At 40.5% G+C, this 26,264-nt stretch overlaps 2 protein-coding genes across 6 annotated transcripts in view; both read right to left on the bottom strand.

Annotated features, from left to right (window-relative positions):
* pak4 (p21 protein (Cdc42/Rac)-activated kinase 4) overlaps positions 1-18,531 on the bottom strand; it is a 28,959-nt gene extending 10,428 nt beyond the window's left edge. The window contains exons 1-5 of one of the 4 annotated variants that reach the window (XM_068317705.1): positions 18,380-18,531; positions 1,691-1,927; positions 1,187-1,395; positions 901-1,102; positions 30-263 (exon numbers count right to left, since the gene is read on the bottom strand). In XM_068317705.1, the coding sequence (XP_068173806.1) occupies positions 30-263; positions 901-1,102; positions 1,187-1,395; positions 1,691-1,891 (846 nt within the window). In that variant the 5' untranslated portion in view covers positions 1,892-1,927; positions 18,380-18,531. Of the gene's footprint in view, positions 1-29; positions 264-900; positions 1,103-1,186; positions 1,396-1,690; positions 1,928-11,653; positions 11,951-13,682; positions 13,762-18,379 lie in introns of those variants that run through there. The other 3 variants (XM_068317707.1, XM_068317704.1, XM_068317706.1) reach the window with 3 other exon arrangements.
* Positions 18,532-22,295: 3,764 nt separating this feature from the next.
* zgc:153157 (uncharacterized protein LOC751674 homolog) lies at positions 22,296-25,755 on the bottom strand. Of its 2 annotated transcripts, XR_011035591.1 has the most exons (3): positions 25,156-25,755; positions 24,574-24,691; positions 22,296-23,634 (listed from the first exon to the last, which is right to left on the bottom strand). XR_011035591.1 is itself a non-coding variant. In XM_068317660.1 (2 exons), the coding sequence occupies exons 1-2, from the start codon at positions 25,425-25,427 to the stop codon at positions 24,679-24,681; spliced, it is 285 nt and encodes a 94-aa protein (XP_068173761.1). In that variant the 5' UTR covers positions 25,428-25,755; the 3' UTR covers positions 22,296-24,678. The 2 variants fall into 2 exon arrangements, 1 of the variants encoding a protein (XP_068173761.1); XM_068317660.1 differs by having other exon boundaries at positions 22,296-24,691.
* Between the last annotated feature and the right edge of the window lie 509 nt (positions 25,756-26,264).

Below are 26,264 nucleotides of genomic sequence, written 5' to 3'. Positions count from 1 at the left end.
ACGCTGGTCTGTCTTTCTGTCCTCCCTACCTGTCCGGTGGGGCTGCGTCCGCCCTCGCTATCTGTCCTCGGGTAGGTGTTGAAAGGTCGTGTGGACTGTTGGGCAGTCTTCATCACCCCCTCTGTGACGGGCAGGTTCGGGGTGCGAATGTTGGGTCCAGAAAGAGGCCTCTTGTCCCTGGGGGACTGAGGACTACCATCCCTGGTCATGTAGCTGGACTTTGGTCTGTGATCAGTGGGTTGATCCCTGTGAACCAGCTGCTCCTGGAACAAAGCAGTGTTTTGTGTGTGAGAGATGGAGGCATTATTGAGAATGGATGAAGCAGATGAGCATAAAACTAAACATGCAAAACAAAATCAATTTATCAAATTTGAATAAATACAGAATAAACATAAAATAAAAAATAATAAAGATATTGCTTGCATTTTACTTTAATAGAAAAGTGATTGTTAGACTTAAAACCCAGCGGTTTTGGGTCAATGAGATACATAATGCACAAGTTTAAGACTTGACATGAAGATGAAGGTGTCATTTATAAAGATTACACAAAAGAAAGCATTCTGAGAAGATTTGGGTTTATACAAAAAACACAAAAACATGCGGCACTCCACAGAAACAAGAGCTGACTCCCCTGACTGTGAAGGACACATGAGAACCTCTTCAGAACCAATATTGTTGTGCAAAAGAAATTTAAATATTTTTTTCACATATTATACTTCATTTGAAAAGTTAATTTGCAAATTCATGATTGCAGTTTATCACAGTTTAAACTTTAATTATAATTATCAAAAACATTTAATGTTTTGTGTATAAGCACTTTCTATGTTTTATCTACACAACGATTTGATGTAAATCCTGCGTACATGATGTAGTGTGGCCTCAGGACTCATCGGTCCCTACCTGTCCGTGGTCCCGAGGTTCTCTCTCTCTGTGTGGAGGAGGAGGGGGGCCAGAACCCGGCCTGTCCCTGTGGGCCCTGCTGGGCTCCTGGCCCCGCGGCTGCTGCTGGGGACGAACCGGGCCTCCCTCGCCCCACTGAGGGACGACACGCTGACCCTGGCGTGCATCACCTCCACTCTGGTGGTCCGGTCTGTGTTGGTCTCTGATAAGACGAACCATGCAGAGGTTCAGTTGGTTTGAACTGTGAGAACTTGACTCCACCTGGAGCTGCAGTCTGTCTCCTCACCTTTTTTGTCTGTCGAGGTGTGAGTAGTGTCTTTGGTGTGGATCACCATTCTCCTGCCCTCCTCCAATTGAGCTGGAGTCCTTGCGAGGATGGGTGGGAGGACTGCCTCGTCGCAGGGAGTTGGAGCGAGTCACAGACATGGTGTCAAACTCATCCAACAGCCAAGTGAGAGAGCCATCCACTCCAAGTTTGCTGCCACGTACAATCGTCTGGGGATTTTAAAGGATGACAGGGATTCACACAATTTATCCATCAATAAATCACTTGGGTCAAACAATTGTTTAAGTGCCAGTCAGTGTTTGTGAAATGTTGGGCACCGTATTAACTGCTGATAAAAGTCTCTATTCAGTGTGCTAAACTTATTTACTCACACCTAAATTCATTTATATTTAGCTTTTGAAACCAAAATCACAACAGTTGCTATGCTGTGGTAAAAAAATGTGAAAATGAATCCTTTTCCTTAGCGTACAACTTGTTAGTCAGTTTGTTTTTCACTTATCCCACCTTGCGTGGCTCTACAGTAGTTATGACGGTTGCATCGATGAACGGTTTGGGTCTTTTTGCCGTGTCTTCGATGAGCGACTGCCATTGTCTTGGCAATCCAACAAATTTCTGCTCCTGCTCATCAAAGTCGGTGTGTACACGATGCTCAAAATTAGATGGGGCGGAGATCTGGATACGAGACTTCTTTTTCTTGGTGAACATGATGGCGGCTGAAGCAGGTACAGCCTAGCATCAGACCTGCAGCGAGGTGGCAAAAAAGAGAAGAGGGTTAGCAGGAAAGGACAAAATGTAAAGTTACAACTTCACAGAAAATACAAACAAAGAGTGAGAGGAACTGCATGTTCAATGACCCATTTCCTCCTCTTCAGGTACTGCTTTTCTGTCTTAACCACACTAACTACAGCAGCTCAGTACGGATGGGAATCAGCATTCTCTATTAACAGAGATAACCAAACACCAGTTCTTTTTCTACGCCTTGATCCATTTGATGGGATTGACCCTTTACTGAAGTAGTTCAAATCAATTCAGTCTGTGGTGTGGTGAAAAGGTGTGGTGGAGGGTATTTGATGAAAATTTAGAGTGCTTGGATATCAAATGGAGCATTCTGCTGGTGTAGGTTAAAGTTTACTGATAATGGCACTGGTAACATACGTCTTGTACAGTACATATTGTGCACAAATACAACAGAACGACTCCAGTCTAGTCTGTTGCTGACAGCTGACTGATGAATAAAACAGACACAGTCTATGGTGAACTTGGCACCGTCTAAAAATAATGTTTCATTTACCTTAGGGATTGAAACGGAGAGAGTAACCTTCCCTTCTCTGGTACCTAAACCTTCAGGTTGGAGACGATTTTGTGTCATATCTAATGGCTGCAGTACTACTGGGATACACTGTGAGCTGATGTGGGTCACAGAAGGTAGCATTATTCACAAACTTTTTTCTCCTCTATATTCTCCAAATGCAAAGTAGGAGGACAAAATGTTTTTACTGCCTCACTCTGTTAATTACAGGAACAAGAGCATCTTTAACTAAATCTGTAGCTGTTGTAGCAGATAGGAACAAAAAAGCTGTAAAAGGAGAAATGTGTTGTTGAATCCTGCCAAGCAATGTTCATTACTTTGTCTTGGCCTGCCCAGTCTCCTACTCCACCTCGCTGCCCTGTCAGTGGGAATCAAAGGAGACACTCCTACTAGTCAAACAGAGGCTCCAAGTGATCGGTGTGTTACTAAGCAGAACCAGGACCTGCTGGCCAGCTGACCAAACCGGGCCAGTGGGATGTTTGGCTTTCAAAGTCTCACAGAGTCTTTTCTTGTTTTGTTTTGTTTTTTGTCTGTTTTTGTTTTAAGTAATGCTGCAATCAACTCTGCTCATTTAAACTAGAAAGAAAAAAGAAGGGAAGCTGAAAACAATAAAACAGTAATATAAAAGATGCAACCATGTGAGAACCTCAAAGAGACAGGCGGTGGTGGGTTGAGCTCAGAGGGCGATCCGGGCGAGTCATACGTCAGAGGGCATGAGTCATACTCCCTAATTCACAATCTGCAGAATTAATAAAACCTTTCACAAAAGCTGTTTTTAAGTTTAGCAGGACACACCCAGGAACACACTAAAATAAGATTAATTCAGAGCCAATAACAGAGCTTCTGCAGCAGCAAGACAGAACTTCAACACAGCTTTCTTCTAGAGCAGGGGTATTCAATAAAATGTCATGGAGGTCCAGTTATTAAAATGTCCTCTTCGTAAAAGGTCCGAACCCAAGTCCAGTTTGTGTCTTACAGCCGGTACCCATGTCCACGTTTTCATTTATTATCAATAAATTTTCTCACCATGGCAGGATCCCCATCTCTGGTGATAGAGACCACACACTTCAGATTTATGTCGCTCTTTGTAGGCATCTCTTTTACCACGCTGTTAATATATCTGATTTTCTAATCGCTGTTGAAGTTGACATTGGGATTTGTTTTATTTTATCAACAACACATCTTTGTTTTCCCTAAAAAAACATCTCAACAGCAGTGTTTAAGTACTCCTTCACAACTGTCCCATCACTAAAAGATTTTTTATGTTGCCCCAAAAACCACTCTGCCTTTAGTGAACATCCGTTTACTTTTTGTCCGGTCATTTTGCCCTCAGCTCGGACTTCAGGGGATAACTTTGCTCAAAAGCTCTGTTTTGTTTCGTTGTGGCGCTTCACCTTACAATTTTTAATTAATGCTACGTGTTCAACCCATATGAGGTAAAATGGTTTTGAACTGCCTGACGGAAGAATAAACATAAATTTCGTCCATGCATTGTTAACCAGCAGTTTTCCTCATTAACCTCCCTTCGTTTGGAGCTATACTGTCCTAACTGTCTCCCTTCCTCTGTGCTCACAGTTGCGGCACTTCCAGGTGCGATGAACATACAGGTAAACAAACAATCTGATTGGCTGACCTGAGTGGTGCTACTACCGTACTACTTGGAGTAGAAGCACCCACCATCTATAGCCACGACCGTCAGAGAAAATGATCCAAGAAACTCTATTCTTGTGAATTTATCATAGAGTGGTCATGGGTCCAGACAGAACCATCATGCAGTCCAGATCCGGACCAAGTGATAGTGATGCTTGTTCTAGAAGCAGCCCATTGGAAACAGAATAAATGGTAGCATGTTTATTTAGTACACAATCGATACAGAAGAGACATGCTGCAAAGGCAGCAAGAGAGTGCAGGACAAAAAACAGTAGACACCATAAAAAAACCCACATCAAACATGTTAGTATTGGGGGAAACAGCACCTTAGTTACATTATTTATTTTAATAGCTCCATAAACAATTATCTAATGTCATAGTATTCCAAAGAGAACACAAGAAATCTTAGAAACAACTCTGTACTCAAGCCAATTAAATATTTTTAACAGGCATTGCAATATTCTATTTATAGTTTCCTATGCAATTTCCATTTTATAATATCAAGATAAAGAGATCAATATATCAAATTTGATCTGTCACTTTTGATAAATTGCAAGTATCGTCAAAGTGGACACCATGATATCACACCGTACAGTTAACTAAGCTAGAGTCGAAGTGTGTATATATATATATATATATTCAGATAGAAATACTCCTCTGTAAAGTAAAAAACAGACGATCCTTCCCAGCCATTTCCAACTGTGGATTGTATAACCAACAGCTAAACTATTTCACAGCAGTGGGGTGACAACAGTGGTGAGAAATGCCTCTTACCCGTCATAATGAGTCTGGTGAGAACACAGAGGAGGTTTATAAATCACTGCAGAAGCCAGTGGTTTGCGTTAGCAGAGATGGTATACAGTCAATCGATGCATTTGAAGTCAAGGACACAGATAGCAACTACTGCCTGGAGGAATGACTAAATTAATGAAGACCACAGGGGTCGGCTGGAGCAATTATAATGTCACCTACACAGAACAATAACATTAACCACATGTGCCCCATGATTATATCTACTGCTGAAAGACGGGAACCATCAGGGCTCTTCGCTAAGGATTGGTTGTACTGTGCTAGCGAAGGCACAGACCACAAAATGTTTGCTGCACATGACACAGAATGTTTTATAATCATAGAAGGTAGTCTGGCTGTCAGTCACAGGTACTTGTGATTTCTTCAGATGCCAAGCTTTTTGCTGCATTATGATTATGTAGCCTTTTACGTTGAGGGCTATGAGAGACTAGCTGAATTGGAATACAGTACTGCTTTTTTTTATTTAAACATACAGTGCCTTGCCAAAGTATTGCCCCCCCCCAAAAAAAAACTTGTTGACATTTTGCCACATTTCAGGCTTCACACTTAAAGATAACAAACTGAAAATATTTTTCAAGAATCAACAACATGTGAGACACAATCGTGAAGTGGAACCAAATTATTCAACATTTTATATTGTGTTTACAAATAAAAAACTGACAAGTATGTGAAAATGTGAGACCAAATGACACACCGGTGCACTCTGTTGGTTACTGTTGTCACTTAGGTCAACATTGGATCATTCAGAAGTCATTAGGGAACTTCTGGAGTCGTTAAGCTGAGCTGAGAGAACAGGGGACCAATATTTTTGCACATCCTACTTTTCAGTTTTTTATTTGGAAACAATATAAAATGTGGAATAAATTTGGTTCCACTTCACGATTGTGTCTCACATGTTGTTGATTCGTGAAAAGTATTTTCAGTTTGTTATCTTTAAGTTTGAAGCCTGAAATGTGGCAAAATTTCAAAAAGTTCTTGTGGGGGGCCAATACTTTTGCAAGGCACTGTGACAAAGACAAAATGTCAAACAGCAAGATGATTTTTGTGCTTTCTTTCAGTAAGATGATATAAAACACCTATGAGACATCAGCTCTATGGTTATGTATCTTCTTTATTAATCAATTTGACATGTCTCTTAACTTTGATGAACAAACAAGATCAACGCTAGTGCTCTGACCTACTTTCATATATCAAAGCACTAGCTTTGATCTACAGTCTGAGGCCCCGTCCACACGATGACAGATTTTTTTAAAAACGGAACTTTCTAAAAACGCATTGAAAACGATTTGCGTCCACACGACAGCGTTTTTAAAATAATCTCTGTCCACACGTAAACGTACCAGTGCGTTTTCGAAGACGGCTATAAGCGTGCCAAACCATGTGGTGGCAGTATTGAGTCAAATTTTATCCAATAAGAATCCTCCGTGTTTTGATGTCACAACACATGGGCCCATAAATATGACATCACAGCAGTTTTCGTCGCAGGCAAGACGTCAGCGTTTATAAAAGGTCGCGGATACACCATCCACATGACAACGCAGACCCAGCGTTTTTCCACCTCGGCCAGCGTTTTTAAAAAGTTGCATTTTCGTTCCGGATATCTGCGTTGTCATGTGGACAGAAGGCGTAAATGCAACAAAAAAGTTGTGTTTTTAAAATATCCGTTACCGTGTGGACGGGGCCTTACACTGACCTTCTCTCGTCTTTCTATCTTATCCAGTTCCTGAGAGTACAAAAGTTAAAATTTGACCTTGACCTCGTTTTAAGGTCAAGGTCATCATCTCATTTTCATCCCCTTTGCCGCCCGAGTAATGTGCTTTTTGTTTCATCTTTTTATCTGCAATGGTTGCAAATATATTTGGTGGACTAACAGACGGACGGATGGACTAACGGACTAATGGACGAACACACAAACACTGACAATTACAATACATCCGCTTTGAAGCGAGATGTAACAAGGCAGTCAGAGACTGCAACATCTCATGATGCCTCTGGCTTCCTGAAAAACCTAGTTTTTCCAAGGTCAAGGTTGTTAACTAATTCTCATCCCCTTGCCTTCCTGAATATAACGCATTTTGTTTCTTCTTTTTATCTTATCCAGTTCCTGAGATATATGCAAAAAAAGTGTACAAATGTTTAAATTTGACCTTGACCTAGTTTTCTCAAGGTCAAGGTCATCATCTCACTTTCAGCCCCTTTGCCGCCCGGGTAATGTGCTTTTTGTGTCACCTTTCTATCTGCAATGGTTGTGAAGATATTTGGTGGACGGACGGACGGACGGACAAGCACACAAACACTGACAATTACAATACATCACCTCTTCGCAGGATGTACTGTAATAAAGAAAAGAAAATCAATTTCTGTTTAATTACAATATGTATTCTTAATTCAATTTGTGAATTCAGATGTTTGATCTGATATCTAAATTTTATTTTCGAATGGATTTGTATATTCTGTGACTTATTTATGAGGTATCTAAATCCGCTAAACGTATTGAATACCTTTTGATTTGATTCATAATTATTTAGTAAAATACAATTTTCTTGTCATGTCCTATTGAATTTAAAATAGCAATTTATTTCAATATTATGACTGTTCACCAATGAAATTCTCGATAACTACCTCTGTAACACATGTGGTGTTCCCTTGTAGAACAATTAATCTTTTTTTAATAGTAAATAATAGTGATTCACATTCTTCTTGGACTGGAACATAAATGGAACACCTCCAGACAAATGTTGGAGGAGCGTGAACAACAGCTGCAGCAGGTGTGTGGACACAAAGCCCTGAACCAAACTCCTCTCCATGAGCCCATCATCATAAAGCAGAGAACACAGCTGGGTGAAAGTCTGCTGCTTTCCACAAGATAATTTAACAGGAAGGACAGTGACAGGACATGCTCATCAATAACAGCTTTTAGAGCTAGTTTTCAATCAAACCATTCCACATCCATTTGCTCAGTTTATGATTATGAGACACGTTACAATTATTTTCGTTTTGTAGGTTTTAATTCATTCTTTTCTTCCAACTCAACTCTACTAGAGATGTTTGAGCCCTGCTTGAACAGACACCGATGGAAGACTACTTCCCCACCAATGGACAGCAATTCAACGCCATAGAATTGCAGAGGAAAAACAATTGCATGTCTACCCAAATGAAACGTAGTCATACCCATATAGGCTGAAGGTGGATGGCTACATGGTTCCATCCCTGTCCAATATGATCTACATGTTGAAGCATCCTTGAGGAAAATACTGAATCTCAACTGAACCTTGGGGATGGGTCAAATGCAGAGCAGGAACTTCCCCATGGGTACAATAAAAGAACATCTAATCTTAACAACTGTTATGTCAGGTATTAATGAATGCTGATCGTATGCTCCCCTACTGAAGACAAAACCCAGATGTCGTGGGGTTCTTATTCGGTGTCAAAGGGCGTCCAGGCTCTGCTCTCTCACTAACTCTTTTAAACACTCCATGTGGATTGCTCCATTGGCTTCCATGTATGCCTGGCTGAACAGTGAGAAAGCCTGTCCGATTAGTGGGCCAAAGCCAGGCTGATGAGCTCTGGATGGGGCTACTGTCCTCTGACTGATTTAAGTATTGAACGTGGGTGGTCAGAAAGACTCGGTTATTCACAACAATACTATTTAACTGCAATGAGTTGGGCATGAAATACTTCTGAATTGGAAACAGATCCAAATTTGTAAGGGCTACGATTAAGTCTGGAAAAGTTTTTCTTTGCTGTTATCCACTCCTGAGAATAAACCTATAAACACCCGAGAGACCAATAGATTATCAGCTCTGCTAGTCAGTAGATTAAATATACTGGTCAACAAAATACCTTCACTCAATCATGAGCTATCTTGGATCTGACTAAACCATTTGCCTTTGTCTATGCTGCTGAGTGTTTTCAATGTCCTGCTAACATCACTACCAAATTGGTTAAACGTCAAAGGAAATAACACCAAAACTGCAAGGTAACTAGCAAGTACAGTAATCAAATAAATCTGAGGAAGTAAAAAGTTCAAACTGTGCCTCCCAAAAAGTAATGAAGAGAACATCAAGTCACAAAAGCAAAAGCTACTTCAGTTCTGCACGTAAATACATGATACTGTCATTCATTTCCATCAATGTTTATTCTAAACTTTCATATTGAAATTTTCATTTTTAAAGCGATCTCCTTTATTACAAAAGACCTAGAGGTTAAAGAACAATCACCATAGTTCACAATTATTAATAGTTAATGAGATGAAAAAGACCTATAACCTGAAAGAAATGGGGGTCATTACAAGCACATAGAATTCAGAACATTTCCCAGATTTTCCATGTGTAAAGTGTAAGGAATGAATAAACATGTTTCGGCTGATCCCTGACATAAATCACCAAGATGTTCATCTAAACAAGCAGACAGCAGTATTAAGGTTACCATTAATTTAATTAAGAAGTTAAATTCTGTTCTTTCACCACTGTAAACACCTAACAGATTTCCAAGACTGATTAAGTGCTGAGTAAATAATATAAACCATGTGACCTTAAAGCTACTGACTGCAACGACCACCAGCCAGTTCACAACAGTAGTGGGAAGTAGTCAAATACCGCTTTGAAGCACAAGTCTGAGGTACTGCATCAGTTTAGCAGTTATCTTTAGTAAAATTAAATCATCAGACTAAAGCAGTTAACCACAACCAAGGAAAAGTAGATCCAACTCCAGAAACTTGTAGTAAAATCCTGTTTACATAGTGACCCATCATTATTTGAATAGTGAAGGGGGACATGTTAGTTCAGAGTGAACATTTCAATTTTGACTTCCACCACGTTCACATCGGTTTAAACTGACAAAATGTTAATCTATTTTCTTTTTAATGATTGTCCGTTTTCACATTTGTATCTCAAATCAGTGCATACATAACTGTACCTTCACTTCATCATTTATAACAAGAAGCGTTTCCCTACCGTGGGGGGCCACCAGTCCATCGAGACCCCACCAACACAATTTTTTTAATGTTTGGTAGCCTCTGTGCTGCACTGCTCTGAAAGTATCCTGTGTTACTGCAGTGCTAAAACTACATTAACTAACATAAGCGTTAGTCAGCAAAAAACAGGTGAAAACACCAAAATATTTTAACATTAAAGTACAGAAATAGGGAGAAGGACAGAGTTCTCATCATCACTATGAAAGGTGTGAGTGAGTGCTGAATCTGTCTACTAAACAAAGATAAAACTTGATTTTGGTAGGTGTAACCTGACCTCAGCAATGAGAGCACCTGGAAGACTGTATAAAAACCTCAACAAATAGGCCTCAGTGGGAAACCTTCCAAACCATGATACCTTGGTGATATTTTTCTCCAAGCTAGGGCAGATCAAATGCAGCCATAATTCATCAGACTGTTTTCTTGATGTGCCAAATATTTGCACTTTGCACAAGTCAGTCAGTCAGTCATCTTCAGATTACCACCGCTACATCCACCGCAGCGGGTCACGGGGAGCCGGAGCCTATCTCGGCGGCATAGGGCGTGAGGCGGGGGACACTCCGGGCACGATGCCAGTGCACCGCGGACTTTGCACAAATGTGCAAAGTTTTAAGTAACACAGGCGTTTTAAGTAACACAGGACTATATTTATGATGCAATTCATATTTTTATTTATTTTATTAATGTATTATCAATATTATGAATTCAACCACTTTGAATTTTTTTTGTTTGCTGCTACGTTTTCCAATAAAGTGTAGTTATGTGTAATAAATGTGGTTTTTCAGTCATCCTCTTCTCATGTTCTTTGTACGTACGCCTTACACACAGGTTTTACGCTAACTCAGTAGATTTGGAGTGGGTGACATTTGCTTTTGACAACCTTTTACCGAAACCCATCCATTTCTTATTTAAGATTCAAAGTCTACATCTAAGTTCTCCAAGATAATTAAGACGCTCATTTTGAAGCAAAATACATAATCATCGTTTGAGAGTACATTACAAATGGAAATAAAGGGCATACAGGATATGGAAAACTTTTGTAATTTGCCATCTTGATACTTGATATAAAATCAATTAAAAATATTCCTGTATTAACAAATACTGCATACTAAAATAGATTAATAATAATTTGCAATGTTGATACCGAATGTAAAATGTATTTTAAAAAACTCAATCTTCCTATATGAATTACACAGCAATAAGCATATACATTATCACGCAAGTACCAAAACCCTACTTCCTATGGAAATCACAGACACAGAACTCCAACAAACGTATATTTACAAAGAAGAAGAAAAGAATTATGCACGTACGAGAACATAGACTCAATTTTCTACCATGCTTTATTACAAAGTCAGAGCCTGACACTAATCTGTCCTTGTCACCGACAGAGTGTCCACAGACACGGATGTCACGGACAGCAGCCGGCAGCAGCTGCCGCGACAGGCGCACACAGGAGCCGGCAGTCAGGAGGGTGGATGTGAACAACCAGGAGCACAACGAGTCCGTCAGCTCCGAGTAGCCCATTGACAGCCGGGAATGTCTGCTGGAAATAATCTGAGCCCATTCTGCTTTTCTAACCCACAGCTAATCTCTGCTGGGAGGTTTTACTGCTTCACTGCTGTGGGTCAGTTTTCCCTCGGTCCAACCAACGCGCAACAAACACGGAGGGCGGAACGCGTAACTTGCTTTACAATCGACAAACCCGGAGTTCAAAACAACATACCGTCCGTGAATCCCTCCTGTTAGTGTGGAGAATACTACTGGAGTCACAGGTACCGTTCAGGACAGCGTCACTCTGTGTCCACCTGATCTCATGTCCGACACGCAGCTGAGGACGAGGAAAAAAAAAGAGAAAACTCCCCACAACAACAAAGTTGTTACAACGCTGAAGGCGTCGTCACGTCTTCAAAAAAAATTCATCTATGGTAGATATGTCCAGTAACACACTCTAAAAACTCCAAAGAGCAACATCTCAAGACTATAAATATAAACTGTGTCGCATTCCTATGGTTTCAGCACAACGCGGCCCAGTTTCATGACGTCACCGGTAGGGAGAGAGGGAGGGAGAGAGAGAGAGAGAGAGAGAGAGAGAGAGAGAGAGAGAGAGAGAGAGAGAGAGAAGAGCGTATGTCTCTGTTCCTCAAAATAAATCATTTCGTTTCCAGCTGAAGCCACTCGTCAAGCGGCTTAAAGTTTTGACAAAAAAAGTTGAAAAGAAGACGCTGAGTTTTCTCCTGCTCGACAGCTCCAGTTAATTAAACCTACTGGCTTCTCTTGGATTCAAAGTGTTCACATAGGTTATGGATTTTGAAGTCAACTGGATGAGCTTTGAAAAGATAAACTCACAATAATTTGGTGTGCTGTCTTTACCAGAATTTGGATTTCTGAATTATGAGTTGAAAGATGATAGGGGGAAAAGACCGCTGCCGTACATTTTGACATCTTTCTTCTAAAACATCAGAAACTGGGCTGTAAATCATGGTGATGGTGAAAACCATAAAACCACTGATATCCACACCGTTAATAAAGTAGCTGCATTTCTCCATAGTTGTCTATAGACTGCTCCTAAAACCTGAATAATATCAAACATATGGCATCTGTTGATTTGAAAATGGTTCATTATAAAAGGCCTTGTGTAAAGATAATAAACTGGATAGCTTTAAATATTATTAATGAAATTATTAATACAAGCACATCTAGAAACTTAACGTAAATATGTACAAGAGACACTCTTGAGCAGGGCCTACGGGTGTTAAAGTGTAAAAAGTTTCCGACTGGTGTTCATTAATAAAATTTTGTCATGTTCATAGTTATACTGACACAAATACTGCTTCAAACACATCAATGCCTGAAAGGTGACTATTAAGCATTCACGATTTATTTTAATTTGATCTGTATAACATAAGACAGTTTTCTTCCAGTTAGAATATATTATTTTTACAGTTTCTCTTTCACAGCAAAGACATTATGACTTACATTAATAGTATGATTAAAATTCTTGCTATTCACAGCCATTTTATCAAAGCAGGCTTCTGTGAAATACCATGTCTGCCTGCTAATGTAAACAGATTCGTCACCAAAGGCATTGCCGAGGACAAACTAACAGTGGGACAAGGCTAAATGACAAAACACACTCATGGGAACAAGGAGACACCTATGAACTGGTAGCACAAGGGCAACAGTAGCCAAGAAATTATGCCACAAATGTTGCACAAAAAAATCCATCATTGATCTCAGTAAAACACACACTTTTTGGGTCCTGCTGACGAACACATGGTGCTTGGAGAGATGCCAGTCTAAACAGCACATCAAACACAAACAGAACAAATACATATTTCAAGGGGATAATTCAAAGGTGTTTTATTCTGTTGAAGGAATTTAGTGGCTGGACTACGGTGACTTTTCAAAGCTTACCTAAGTAGATATATTTGCGTCACCTATTATCTCGTACATCAGCGTCAACATTTAAAAAGCCCGTTGACATTCCTCTCGGGGTAAAAATACAACAGGAATAGGTCCACTCAACGTATCCAACGCAGAAACGTACAAACCTGCCAATACCGAGGCTGAGTTCAAACAAAGCACGCAGCGCTGCAGCCAATGAGAGCTGACTTCCACAGGCAGGTTGTGGAATGTGGAAAGGTTAATGATAAAGACTGCAGAGAGAGGCCGGCATAGAATACACAAGCGGACTTGTGCATACACAGACAAACACATGTGAATAGTAACACTTAGCAAAAAAACATTCAGACCTTTGTGTTGCCCCGTGCTCAAGTTCACTGCACGGTGTCCATGAATGACACACAAGCTCAAGGGGATGTTGATGGTGACAACACAAAAGAATGAAAACAGACACACAAAAAAAAAAAGGAAGTGATAAATACATTGCAGTTATAGTATTATTTACCAGATGACTCATCCCAGCTCCACAAAAGTAAAAAACAAGTTCACTGCACACTTTCAAAATATCAGCATTATTAATTACAACTATGCATCAATATCAGACTCCAGTTAACCACATAAAACACTATTTCTTCTGCTCTCGTCATAAATGTTTGGTGTTGTTGAAAATGTGTCAAGTTAACCATCACAGCATGATTCAGCGTAGTGCCACCTACAGCCGTGACATCATCATCACACGTGTGGCAAAGCCAATCTCAGTATTTCACTGGCTGCAACACATTTCTGCTAAACAACAAATTAGTTAATATCATTCAGACTACAAGTACAGTGAAAATATCAAGTTGTAATCACATTAATTGCTTATAAATATCCTTGGAACGCAGACAACTCCATAAAACAAAAAAGATTAGTTACCATTTTACTCAGTTTCTAAGATGTTTGTATGAGTAGAATAGTCAAAATAAGAATAAAATGTTTTACTGACAGTAAATGTTTATCAACATCCGAACACATAAGCACAACCTCAGACATGAGCTAAAGTGTGGGACAAATTTCACAGAATGGATATTTGTAATGAACAATGAAGAACCTCAACCATCCACTAAATATTTCATATATATTTTATGTAAACATATTTGTTGTTAACAGAGCCCTGGGGTAGTTTTACTTGTTTTCTTTATGTGGTTGCTTATTGTCTTTTTGTTAGACTGGTTCATTTATTTAGAATATCTCACTTTCCTTTCATTTCCATTCCAATGTCTGAATATTAGGAATTTGAAGACAATTGCTTCTTGGGTTACAATTAGAAGTTATTCTACAGTAGAAGCCTATTATCAGCAACAGAAGACTCCTAATAATCAAAGGTGGTTTCATTTGTTCCCCTTAGAAATAACATCTTAAACTACAGAAAGCCACAATTATCTATTATAAAAAGTAATTCAAACGACTTAGTAATGCTCTTTTTTAGTTTTATAGATTGGTTAACCTAACTTGAAAGTGTATATGAAAGTGGGTTTCAATAGGAGGAGTCTGGAAAATATTCTCATACTTACAGCCTCGTCAGCGTCACCTCAACTCTGCAGTGTTACAGGAGTGCAAAAATACATCAAAACAAAGGAGCAGCTTTGTTCCGCTTGTTTCATCTCCCTCTGTAACACAGTGCTATTCACTGGCTTCACAACACCAGTACAACTGAGGTTAAACAGGGCCACCACCCAGAACTCTCTCCGTAACGTGTGTGTGTGTGTGTGTGTGTGTGTGTGTGTGTGTGTGTGTGTGTGTGTGTGTGTGTGTGTGTGTGTGTGTGTGTGTGTGTGTGTGTGTGTGTGGTTGTGTGTAAAACCCTCATATCACTGGGAATGTGCATGTCCAATCTTGATTTAGCAGCTAACTATACATGTAAATGCAAAAACACAAATTGCACCCTGTTGCTTTGAAACGGAACACACAGAAGGACACATACAGGTTATCCTGAGCAGAGATGCACAATTGTGAAAACACGTTATCTTCTGTAATAATTATTCTCATTAAAATGTAATCTGACATCATTTTTATTATCAATATACATAAATTTAGTCTATAAAATGTCATAAAATAGTGTCAATGGTATTTTAAATGAGATGGTTCAAAAAGAAAAATGAGGTAAATAGAGAGACTATATCATTTCTGGGTTTCATTTATAACATTTATTTAAAAGTGGCACATGTTTTATCAGAAACTGTTGGTAATATAAGTAACTGATGGGATCTTGGTCAGAGTCAAATACTAAGAAAGGACTTTTTTTTTTAATACCAAATGTTCCAGAAAGAAATTCAGGAAACATTTTGTAACAGTAACTGTAAAACCCTGATAACGGATTTCAAGCCAGAATTGTGGTCACTGTGCAGAATTTGGCATTGAAATCCAAACATAGTGGCTGAAAGTCTCAAAAATTGGCTATTGTTATGAGCCTTTTTCCGATAAAGTGTTCTTGTCTGTTGAGCACCCAGGGGGCTGAGTTGATGTTGGCTGCTGCATTCATTCCAGAGAGGATTTTCTTTTCCCTAAGGCAATAAGGTTGGCCCTTTCCTCTGGTACTGGGAAGAGTCATCGGTACTGATATGACCCTGAGCAAGTTTTACTTTGTTTTAGCTCCCTCTCGTTGTCACTCAGGGATCACATTATATGCATGGTTAGATCAATTGTCTTGCCAAAAAGAGAGAAATGGGAACATCGTACTGAACAGACAATTTCCAAGACACAGATGAAGGACTCAGGGAAAAGAAACACAGCAATGTTACTCTCTCTCGTGAAACTATGTGCTTCATCATTCCCCCAAAATGAGGTGGAGTCAGAGGTTTTCACATGCAGAGCTCCATTGCTGTGTTTTCTTTGCAGATCCTGTAGCTTGGCTGTTAGCCTTTGGCTCCACACCTGCCTCAACTTTTTGTCAGTGCTCCCAACAGAAACCCAGGCCTATATGCGTACAGAGAAAAACGTATCCCCTCTCCAATTCCTCCAGATTCACTCGTATTTTGAGTCCCCTCCTCACCTACACATTGCCCAGGCCAACTTATTTTCTAGTCAATGCAGTTTCACAGCCAAAAAACTATTTTTAGTTTTTTGACTGTGAAACTTTATATTAGGAAAAAGTGGAAACTATTAACATTTCTATTCTTGCCAATCTAGCATAAATTCCAGAAAGAACAATATGTAATTACACCAGCTTTTCCATTTTGAGTTTTGTGAGTTGCATTTGGTTGTATATTAGGGTTAACACTTTTAAATATCCACTCAAAATATGGACATCTGTTTTCTGAACATTAAAATGCTGCATAGATAGATAGATAGATAGATAGATAGATAGATAGATAGATAGATAGATAGATAGATAGATAGATAGATAGATAGATAGATAGATAGATAGATAGATAGATAGATAGATAGATTGATTGATTGATTGATTGATTTTATTAATCCCGGAGGAAATTGTATATATCCACTGCTTATTAGTAATCCCAAACTCATTCAGGACACAGAATCTGCATGAACATATGCTGATGAATATTCACTAAAGACAATGAACGTCTGAAGCAGATTTCATAACTGTACATCCTGTGGTTCAACAAGCATCTTGTTGAACAAGTGAGGAAAAGTGTCCAACCTGCCAGCCTGGTTTTTAATTTTGCTTCCTTACCTTTCTTCTTACCACTAATCGTCCCATTCGTAACGCGACATAGCAGACAATCTGAATGCTTCAAAAACACTAATAATAATTACTGTGAAACTGGAGTATTTTCACAATCTCAGTTAAAGTAAATGTTACATCTATGCTAGGGAAGTTAAACAACACTTAAAAAGGATCAGACAAACTCACTGCAATGAGTTAAAAACATTTTTTAATTTTATATACTGGAATGATCCCCCAGGGGAAATTAAACATTACACATTAGAAGTATTACCATAAAGACACATAATTGTTAATTACAGACATTTGCTGTCACATACAAACAGCTGATGTACCTGTCTTATTTTGTCACGTGATCCATACTTCCTGGTGATTTTCCAACCTGATCCCCTGTCCCCTCCTGACATCCTTTATGTGCAGGACGTGATGTAGAGGTGGGGGTGGACTGATAAGAGAACTCAATGCTGCCCTATGCTGTATCTATGAGGGGAAAGAGTGACCCCTCCATGAGGCTCTGGCATCCCAGGAATGTCTGCTGTGCCCAGCACTGATCACACACACTTGCTGACTAACTGATTGAAAGCAAACCTCTTCTATATCCCCCACAAACTAATCATACGAACGCCTCAGATGTATCACACATCTGGATTTGGGGTGCGTGTACCCCAAATCCAGAGCAAAGGGTGAGGAAGAGGACAAACGACTTCCACTAACAGATCAAGGATGCTGAATAAACTCTCTGACTCTCAATATCCGTTTAACTTTAAGCGTGACCAGACAGAGGATCACCGGGGCTGCCATTCCTGCTCCGCGGCGGAAAACGAGAATTTAACGTGGCCGTGAGTCGCAGGGACCGAATTGATTTACCGGCTTCTATGTTTTGATACACTGCTAGTAGAGAAATAGCACTAAAACATGTTGACCTCGGCTCTTCATAGCTGGTAGACAGATAAGAAAAGCTATTGTTGCCAGAAGCAGGTTGTGTCCTGGATTTGCCATTAAGCCATCCAGTGAGCTTACCGGGTCTTAACCATTGACTGCGTGGTGTTAGCAAGGAAACAGCTCTAAATTTAGCTTAGTTAGGTGTCCAGAACCGCGGTTTTTAATTATTGAACAACTGTCAAGTGACTCATCATCACTTTGTATCTTGGTCATGTAGTGAGAAGTGACATTACAAGCTTTACATATTACTATAAGACACTTTTTACATGATACCCACACGGAAGAGACGGCAAGAGTTTACTTCTGGACCCTCACACTCGGGCTGGTCGGGCTTGGACACGGCTAACGCTGTTAGCAACTATTAGCAACTAAACGGGGAGCGGAGGCACATCATAAGCTAGTGCACACCACTTTTTCACATAAAATATGAACACTCACTCAGAAACTCCAACAGAAAGTCGTTTTCTTCTGCCGCCACTGTGGATATGATATAAACTTTCCTCGTTTTAAAAGAGCAGACGTGGACTAACTTCGGGCAAACTGTGTAGCATTAGCCGAAGTCTCACTTTCCCGACGCCATGTTGAACAGGGAAAACACTACATCCGGGAAACTGTCGCGGGGTACCATGGCAACCGAGTCAGCTCGCGACTGTAATTACAATATTATACAAAGCACGAACACTAAAATAACTTATAAAATAAGAAAAATAAGTTTAAACACGATTCAATACTATTCGAACGATGCTTTTTAGATGACAAACCCCCTTTTTTCATATTTACTACATATCGCAATGTCTAATTTATCCATCCATCCATTTTCTGCCGCTGCATCCGCTATAGCCGGTGGCGGGGAGCTCGAGCCTATCCCAGCTGGCATAGGGCGTAAGGCGGGGGGCATTCCGGGCATGATGCCAACGCGCCACACACGGGCAATTTGGGACCGGCCAATCAACCGCATGCTTTTGGAGGTGGGAGGAAGCCGGAGAACCCGGAGAGCAGCAGTATGGTTTCATGCCAAAAAAGAGTACTTCAGATGCAGTATTTGCTTTGAGGATGTTGATAGAGAAGTACAGAGAAGGACTGCATCAGGGATCAGCTCTGAGCCCCTTCTTGTTCGCTATGGTGATGGACAGGCTGACAGACGAGGTTAGACAGGACTCTCCATGGACTATGATGTTTGCAGATGACATTGTGATCTGCAGTGAGAGCAGGGAACAGGTGGAGGAGACGCTAGAGAGGTGGAGGTTTGTCCTGGAAAGGAGAGGAAGGAAGGTTAGCCACAGTAAGACAGAGTACATGTGTGTGAATGAGAGGGACCCAAGTGGAAGAGTGAGGTTAGAGGGAGAAGAGATCAAGAAGGTGGAGGATCATAAGTTCTTAGGGTCAACAGTCCAGAGCAATGGAGAGTGTGGAAAAGAGGTGAAGAAGCGTGTACAGGCAGGATGGAACTGGTGGAGAAAAGTGTCCGGTGTGATGTGTGATAGAAGAGTTTCAGCTAAAATGAAAGGAAAGGTGTACAAAACTGTGGTGAGACCAGCGATGTTGTTTGGTCTAGAGACAGAGTCACTGAGGAAAAGACAGGAGACAGAGCTGGAGGTAGCAGAGATGAAGATGCTGAGGTTCTCTCTGGGAGTGACCAGGAAGGATAGGATCAGGAATGAGTACATCAGAGGGACAGCACATGTTAGAGGTTTTGGAGATAAAGTCAGAGAGGCCAGACTGAGATGGTTTGGACATGTCCAGAGGAGAGATAGTGAATATATTGGTAGAAGGATGCTGAGTTTTGAACTGCCAGGCAGGAGGCCTAGAAGAAAACCAAAGAGGAGGTTTATGGATGTAGTGAAAGAGGACACGAAGTTAGACAGGGTTAGATGGAAGCAACTGATTCGCTGTGGTGACCCCTGATAGAAAAAGCCGAAAGGAAAAGAAGAACTAGTTTCATAGGGTAACTACTGTATGTTCACAAATTCTACTCATCACACCACCACTGAACTGGCAATACTTTGGGTGATGATCCTCACTTAAAGTATGTTTTTCCACAAAGTGTTTAATTATTTAATTAAAATATTTTAACAATGGTGTGTGTTAATTAAAAGCCTGCCAGTGTCGCTGTAGAGTTCAATCTGTACAGCACTGGCCTCTAGTGGTCAGTCGTGTGTAGTGCTCCGTGAAGTCATGTCCGTGCTGTCAGATTTAGTTTAACCTTTTGAACCCAAGTGTATATTATTTAATGATTACATGAATAAGCGAAATTACTTATGGCTGTCAGTAATTTTAAGTGAAAACACAGACAAAAACAAACTTTCTTCAAAGAAAAATCAAGTCTTTGTGTGTTTCTGAGATGTTTGATGGGGCTTTCTTAGATTATATTCTTCCATTACAGCCAAACTTTCTCCACACTGGAGACACACAGGTTAACCTTTCACCTCTGTGAATATATCCTCTGACTCCCAAATGGCTTGACACACCCTGTTCACAGCGTCCACTTTCCATTTAGTCATTTTTTAGGAGGAGGGGTAGCTGAAGTTAACATCTGCTCTGACTGTAGGTGAAAAATGAAGCCGAGTCCAGTTTGCTGCAGTGATTTCTCAGGCTACCGCTGCATTATGGGAAATGTAGTGTTGCAGCGTACAAAAGATGGCTGTCTGCAGGCCGATTCCAATAGTAGTTAAATAACATCCAGGGGACCATAGAAAATTGGTTCGCGGGATGGATCCGGCCCCCAGGCCTTGACTTTGACATATGTGATGTAAGGAGATCAATTATTTTTAGTTCAATACAATACCCTGATATTTTGAAGATTAATATTTTAGGTGCCGTGTGCAGAAAGAATGCCGGCTTCCTTTTCAAGACTTAGATGTGAAGGGATAAGATATTAAGTCAGTGTGGATGAACAGAATGTGGTGACATGATTTCACTGTTTGAGCTGTTTTATATCGTTCAGTTACTTTATGTGAGACCAAAAGAGGCACATCTGAAAACTATGGCATTAAAACATTTTCATTATCCCTGTTTGATGTTTATTTCCATGTATTTGAGCTGGAGTTTCAGACACACATTTTCTTCTCTGATAGAAGTGACTTGATGGATGCTGCAGCTGCCACTCCTCAGAGTGGCAGGATCTTAGTCACCTTCAGGCATCGAGTGGCAAAAGGGACAGATTTTTATGAAAATTTGCATTTTATCAGTAAAAAGGTTACAAGAGTGACAAGCAGTCATCATTACTGTATTGTACTATATTCACACTGCATAGATACGCTTCTGCTGTTTTGAATAGATAAAATATTTTAAATGTACTATAACTGAAGTTTGATGTATCATCTTTGAGGTTTGTTGAAAAAACATTGAGAAAACCATCAACTTGAATATTTTAGAAGCACTAAACACAACAACTTGATGTGCATCGTTGTATGGAAGTGGATTGACACTGTGAGGAAATTGTTTTATTTCCTGGTGATATTTTATTCCGATGGTTTTGATCTAAAAAAGTATAATACTGTGATATCGATTTTGAGTGTAATCATTTCATATGTTTTAATAAACATTGAACCAGTCTGAACCTTGGCTTGAAGCAAACTTGTTTTTTTGGCCCTCTGTGTACTTAACTTTGTCTTACATGCTCCACTCATTTTAGACCCGTGGAACCTGAGAAAGTAAAAGGCCCTGAATGACTGAATGAGAGGTGTAAACAGGAGTTTATAGGTTAACCTGCAGCAGTGTCTGTTGCTGCTGCAGTCCAGAGTGGACGTGGAGCTCTGCTGAGTCACAAGATGCTCATCTTCACGTCGCGGCTGCCAGCGAGGAAGACGACTGCTGACAACTTCAGCTGAAAACTTAATTATTGATTTAAAGAGGAACAGCAAGACTCTCTCTCTCTCACACACACACACACACACACACACACACACACACACACACACACACACACACACACACACACACACACACACACACACACAGTCTGTTTGTGCTTTGGAATTACAAATAATACATGGGGTCAACTCCCTGGAGCATGCAGAGGGTTTGTGCATTTGAATCCCCTCAATTATTAATAAATCTATGAAACGATTTGTCACAGTTTTAATGTGTTTTGTTGTTTTTTTTACATTATTTAACAATATGTTAAATTCCTAAAGCACTTTGGTGGAACCCTTTTACTTTAGATGTGATATAAAATATCGACACTTCATACAATTCAGGTCAATTTGAAGTGACACTTTTAACTTATTAGTTTTAATCTATTTTATTTCTGATTGTGGATAAAGGAAATTCTCACATAAAATTATACATTTGTAACAAATTTAAATCAATTCTGACTATTTTATGACCAATTTATTGGCAGCACATGAAAAAAACTTCACTTGGAAACAAAAAAATTGCATATAGTTAAGCAACAGGGTTTTTTTTTTTTTTCATTACAAGTCAAACCTTGGGTAGTTAGTTTCTGTCTCTGTCTTTGTCCGTCCTTCACAGCTTAGCAAGCAGATGTTAATAATCTAATACTGAATGTTGGAGAGTGGAGCGCTGATGACAAATGTGAAAATAAGACTGAAAACAATCAATAAACTGACCTCAAAACAATCAGAAATCCATTGCTTGCATGTTAATGTATTTGAATCACATCCTGCTGTTGTTACTGTGCTGTGAGGAGTTTCTGTGTTGAAGTGTGTGTTGAAGTGTGTGTTTGAAATTGTTCATAAACAGAGTAGATAAAGTGTAACCAGATAAATATGAGAAAGGTCCCTGAATTCTGGAGGAAGCCAAGTTAAGGTCTGTCTGAAAAGGGTAAATGTTCTAACTCAACTATGATATTACATTAAAGACCTGTTGTAACTTAAAGACAAAAGGTATGTTTTTTTTACAGAAGGTAGACATTCAAAAAAGTCACTGAGGGTTATTTTATAAAAGCAGAAATATCTGAAATTTGAAGTTTCCAGTGACACGTTCCTGTTTTTGACACCAAACAACAGTCACAATAAAGAGACGCACGCTGGAATAAATGCATAGTTTATCATACCATAACAATATATTCTCAAGCCTACATTGTAAAGAAAACAGTCTAGATCGAGGGATTGTAGCCTAAATTATGAACAGGAGGTGAGGTGAACAAATTGTCATCTAGAAGAGGTACACGAAGCTCATTCTGTGAGGTGATTCAAGATAAATGTTGCTCTAAAAAGGTAAAATTGCTTAAACTACTGAGTATAGCGAGCGATCGCCTTGCATTTCATACAGCTACGAGCTACTGAGATCAAAATTTAGGCTACTTCTGCTACAGTACAGTATCGCTTGAAGTTCCACTAGATACCTGAATACAAACAGCATCCTGCTGTGGGAAGAAAAAAGACAGAGTCCATCGTTCCTTTGTAGGCATATCGTTAAAGAAGTCTTCATTAGTGCAGAGCATCTCAGAGTGACGTCTTTGTGGGGTCTCAGTGGGTCTTGAGGTGAGATCAGGTGATCTTTGGGGTTGTTATTCAGGTTGTTCCAGAGACCACTGACAGTGTTTCTGGGAATCTGATGATGTGGTGTGTTTGGGTGTTGTGGAGTTCGACATTGGTTTCAATGGCTAAAGACCTTCATGGTGGCGTTCTAAAGGGAATTCTCAATGACTTGAGAGTGTTGAACAGTTCTGGAGAGGGTTCCTGGGACGCCATGGGATGTTCCTCAAAGAATCAGGGGTTCTAAGTGTCCTTGTGAAGAATTATAGATGAATTAAGATGTTGTTTAAGGAAACCGATCGCGTTTAAAGAAAGACGCCATTGAATTCAGAACTGGATCCTCAAAGTATTAAAAATTACTGAGTTCTGACAGAGATGGGAAAACACCAAATCCTCTATTAAAAAAATGGTTGTTATTAAAGTTGAACGGTGCCCGCTTCTCACACTTAAGTCTGCCACACATGTCAAGAGTGAAAAAGTGAATTAAAGGCTAAAGAATCTCCAGACGTAGCAGTTTTAAGTCTCACAAATATCCTCAACTCGTCAAATATTGGTTGTGTCTGAAGAGGAGTTTGAAAACAAAATCAAACTGGGAGGAGATGATCAAACTTCTGCAGCTGCTCCTCATCTGATCAGATTTTTATAGTTAAATATCTGCAAATCAAATCTAATGCTTGTTTCTATTTCCTCTATATTACAGCTGCACCAGTTCTTGGAGCTCAGGCTGCATTTGATGCTTATTTTCACTAAACAATTAAACCTAATCATTAATTATTGATTTGTTTGCATAAAACTTAACAGAAAACAAATGTGATATTTGCATTGAATGATTATATCCCAAGTTTAAAGTTATTATTGTTTCCTGCCTTTCATGGATACACAGACTGATAAATACTTTAATGATCCCAAAATAAATTTGAGATAAGAATACAACTTTTTTAAAAAAGAGGACAGCAGCAAATCCTCACATGAAAAATGTATTTGGCAAGCAATTAATGGACTCAATAACATAGCAGCTTTAAGTTCAAAAATCTGTTGAAGAGAAGAAATGTTTCGGAGTAGAAACCTGGTTGTGTGTCGAGTTCTGTAGTTTTTAGCTCGACTGTGCAGAAGAGTGTTAACTGGAACTAAATCCTGAAACGCTGCTGCAGTTTTTGAACCAACAGCATCACAACATGAGATCTGGCTCACCTGCAACATGCATGAAGGGCCTCTCACATCTCCAGTGGCCCCAGGGGCCCCACTGTCTCACAATCAAGATCGTATGCAGATGATCCTCCATTCTATCCTTCACATTCATGTCCAAAACCTACATCAGGAACAAAAAACAAAAAAAACTGAGATATTCCTTTGGAGGGGTTTTGTTTTGTTTTTTTTGACCTGGACAGGGGTTGGGGTGGGAGGGGGGTAAACGTGTTCTCTGTGGATTCTGTTAAAAAAATTACAAACAAACATGATAAAACCCCCATAGGATTGAGTTTGGGTCAAGACAGAGGATGAAACCAGCAACACCCCCCCACCCCCTCCAGCTTCCAGCATGCGGAAGGCTGATGCATCCCGGCAGCACTTTGCCCCCTCTGTCCTCCCCTCCGTCCTCAGGCAGCATCCCAAACTCTGGATGCGGTCATGCCTCCTGACTCCCCCCCCCCTCCCCGCTGCGGCTTCACGTCAGGTGTGTGCGGTCACCGACATCACGTTATTAACGCGTGTGGATGCGTGTGTGTGTGTGTGTGTGTGTGTGTGTGTGCATGCGTGATATGTAGTCATCCGAACCTCGGCGCGCACTCGGTGCGGTTGGGCGCCTCGGTGCTGGTGGTGTTGTACTGCGGGTCGGGAGTCCAGAAAAACACGTAGTAGATGACCAGGATGAACGCAGCCACGGACACGCAGAGGAAATACACGATCGCCATCGCCACTTTCACCCAAATCTTAGTTGACATGTTGGCGTGTTTGGCCCGCAGTTCGCCCGGATAGCTCGGCCTCCGCTTCATGTCCCCGTTCAGCTTGTCTCCGGTCGCGGTGACTTGTCTCCCGGCCGCTTTCATCTTGGTATCAGGAATAAAATCGTATCCAACGATCTCCCCTCCGCGGGCTCCGGTGTGTTCATCTGAGTTCGGACAGCAGAGGCAGCTGTCCCCCCTCTCTCCCCGTCCACGATTCTTCTTGCCCTCCGGTGCGGGTGAAGGATGCGGTTCTTCCACGCGTGGCGGCTTCGGGGGGTCCCGTCGCCTCCTCCTCCTCCGGTGCAGCGGACGCAGGACTGGGAGCTCCCTGACCCCTCTGAGTCCTCTGTGCGCACCGGGCAAACTGAACTCAGGGAGGCTGTCCCTCGCATCAACTGGACGGGACCGCTGTTAAGTTAGTCGCGAGTTGACAATCTGCTTCCGATGTGACTTTTCAAAATAAAACTTAATCTAGCTACTGAGTACACTGTTTTGGCGTTTAATGTAATAGGAAGTATCTACAAAATTCATCAGGAAATTACAATAACTCCGTTATTGCTGAGTTTTTCATGTTATGCTTGCAGGACGATCTAATTTGGGATAAAACTTGATAAAGATGCATTCTTATTCTGAAGGGGAATTACTCCACTTTCCGGTACTTCTCGTCGTGATTTCGTCTCACTTCACTCCACCTCTGACGAGGAGGGGCTGAAAGTACGCAACACGCAACGATTGGGTCATAGTTTGAGAGAAACGTCCCGCAGCAGAAAACAGGAGAGATGCGGTCTTCATCCACAAATTATCGCCGTATGGGATTGTCTCCTCCAGCCTGTAAAAATCTGCACGGCAGCTGGAAGCTGGAGCCCATAAAAGAGACATCATAACCATAAAAAACAGCCTTTCCTACACAGATGAGTCACGGGCTGCAGCCATTAAACG

The sequence above is a fragment of the Antennarius striatus genome, chromosome 6 (genome assembly GCF_040054535.1).
Source record: "Antennarius striatus isolate MH-2024 chromosome 6, ASM4005453v1, whole genome shotgun sequence".
NCBI classification, from domain to species: domain Eukaryota; kingdom Metazoa; phylum Chordata; class Actinopteri; order Lophiiformes; family Antennariidae; genus Antennarius; species Antennarius striatus.
Note: the sequence above shows the minus strand (reverse complement) of the source record. Positions and strands in the feature narration are given on the sequence as shown.

Excerpts from the sequence above, each read along its gene's own strand:
- zgc:153157 (XM_068317660.1), bottom strand. The coding sequence starts at position 25,427 with ATGAAAGCGGCCGGGAGACAAGTCACCGCGACCGGAGACAAGCTGAAC.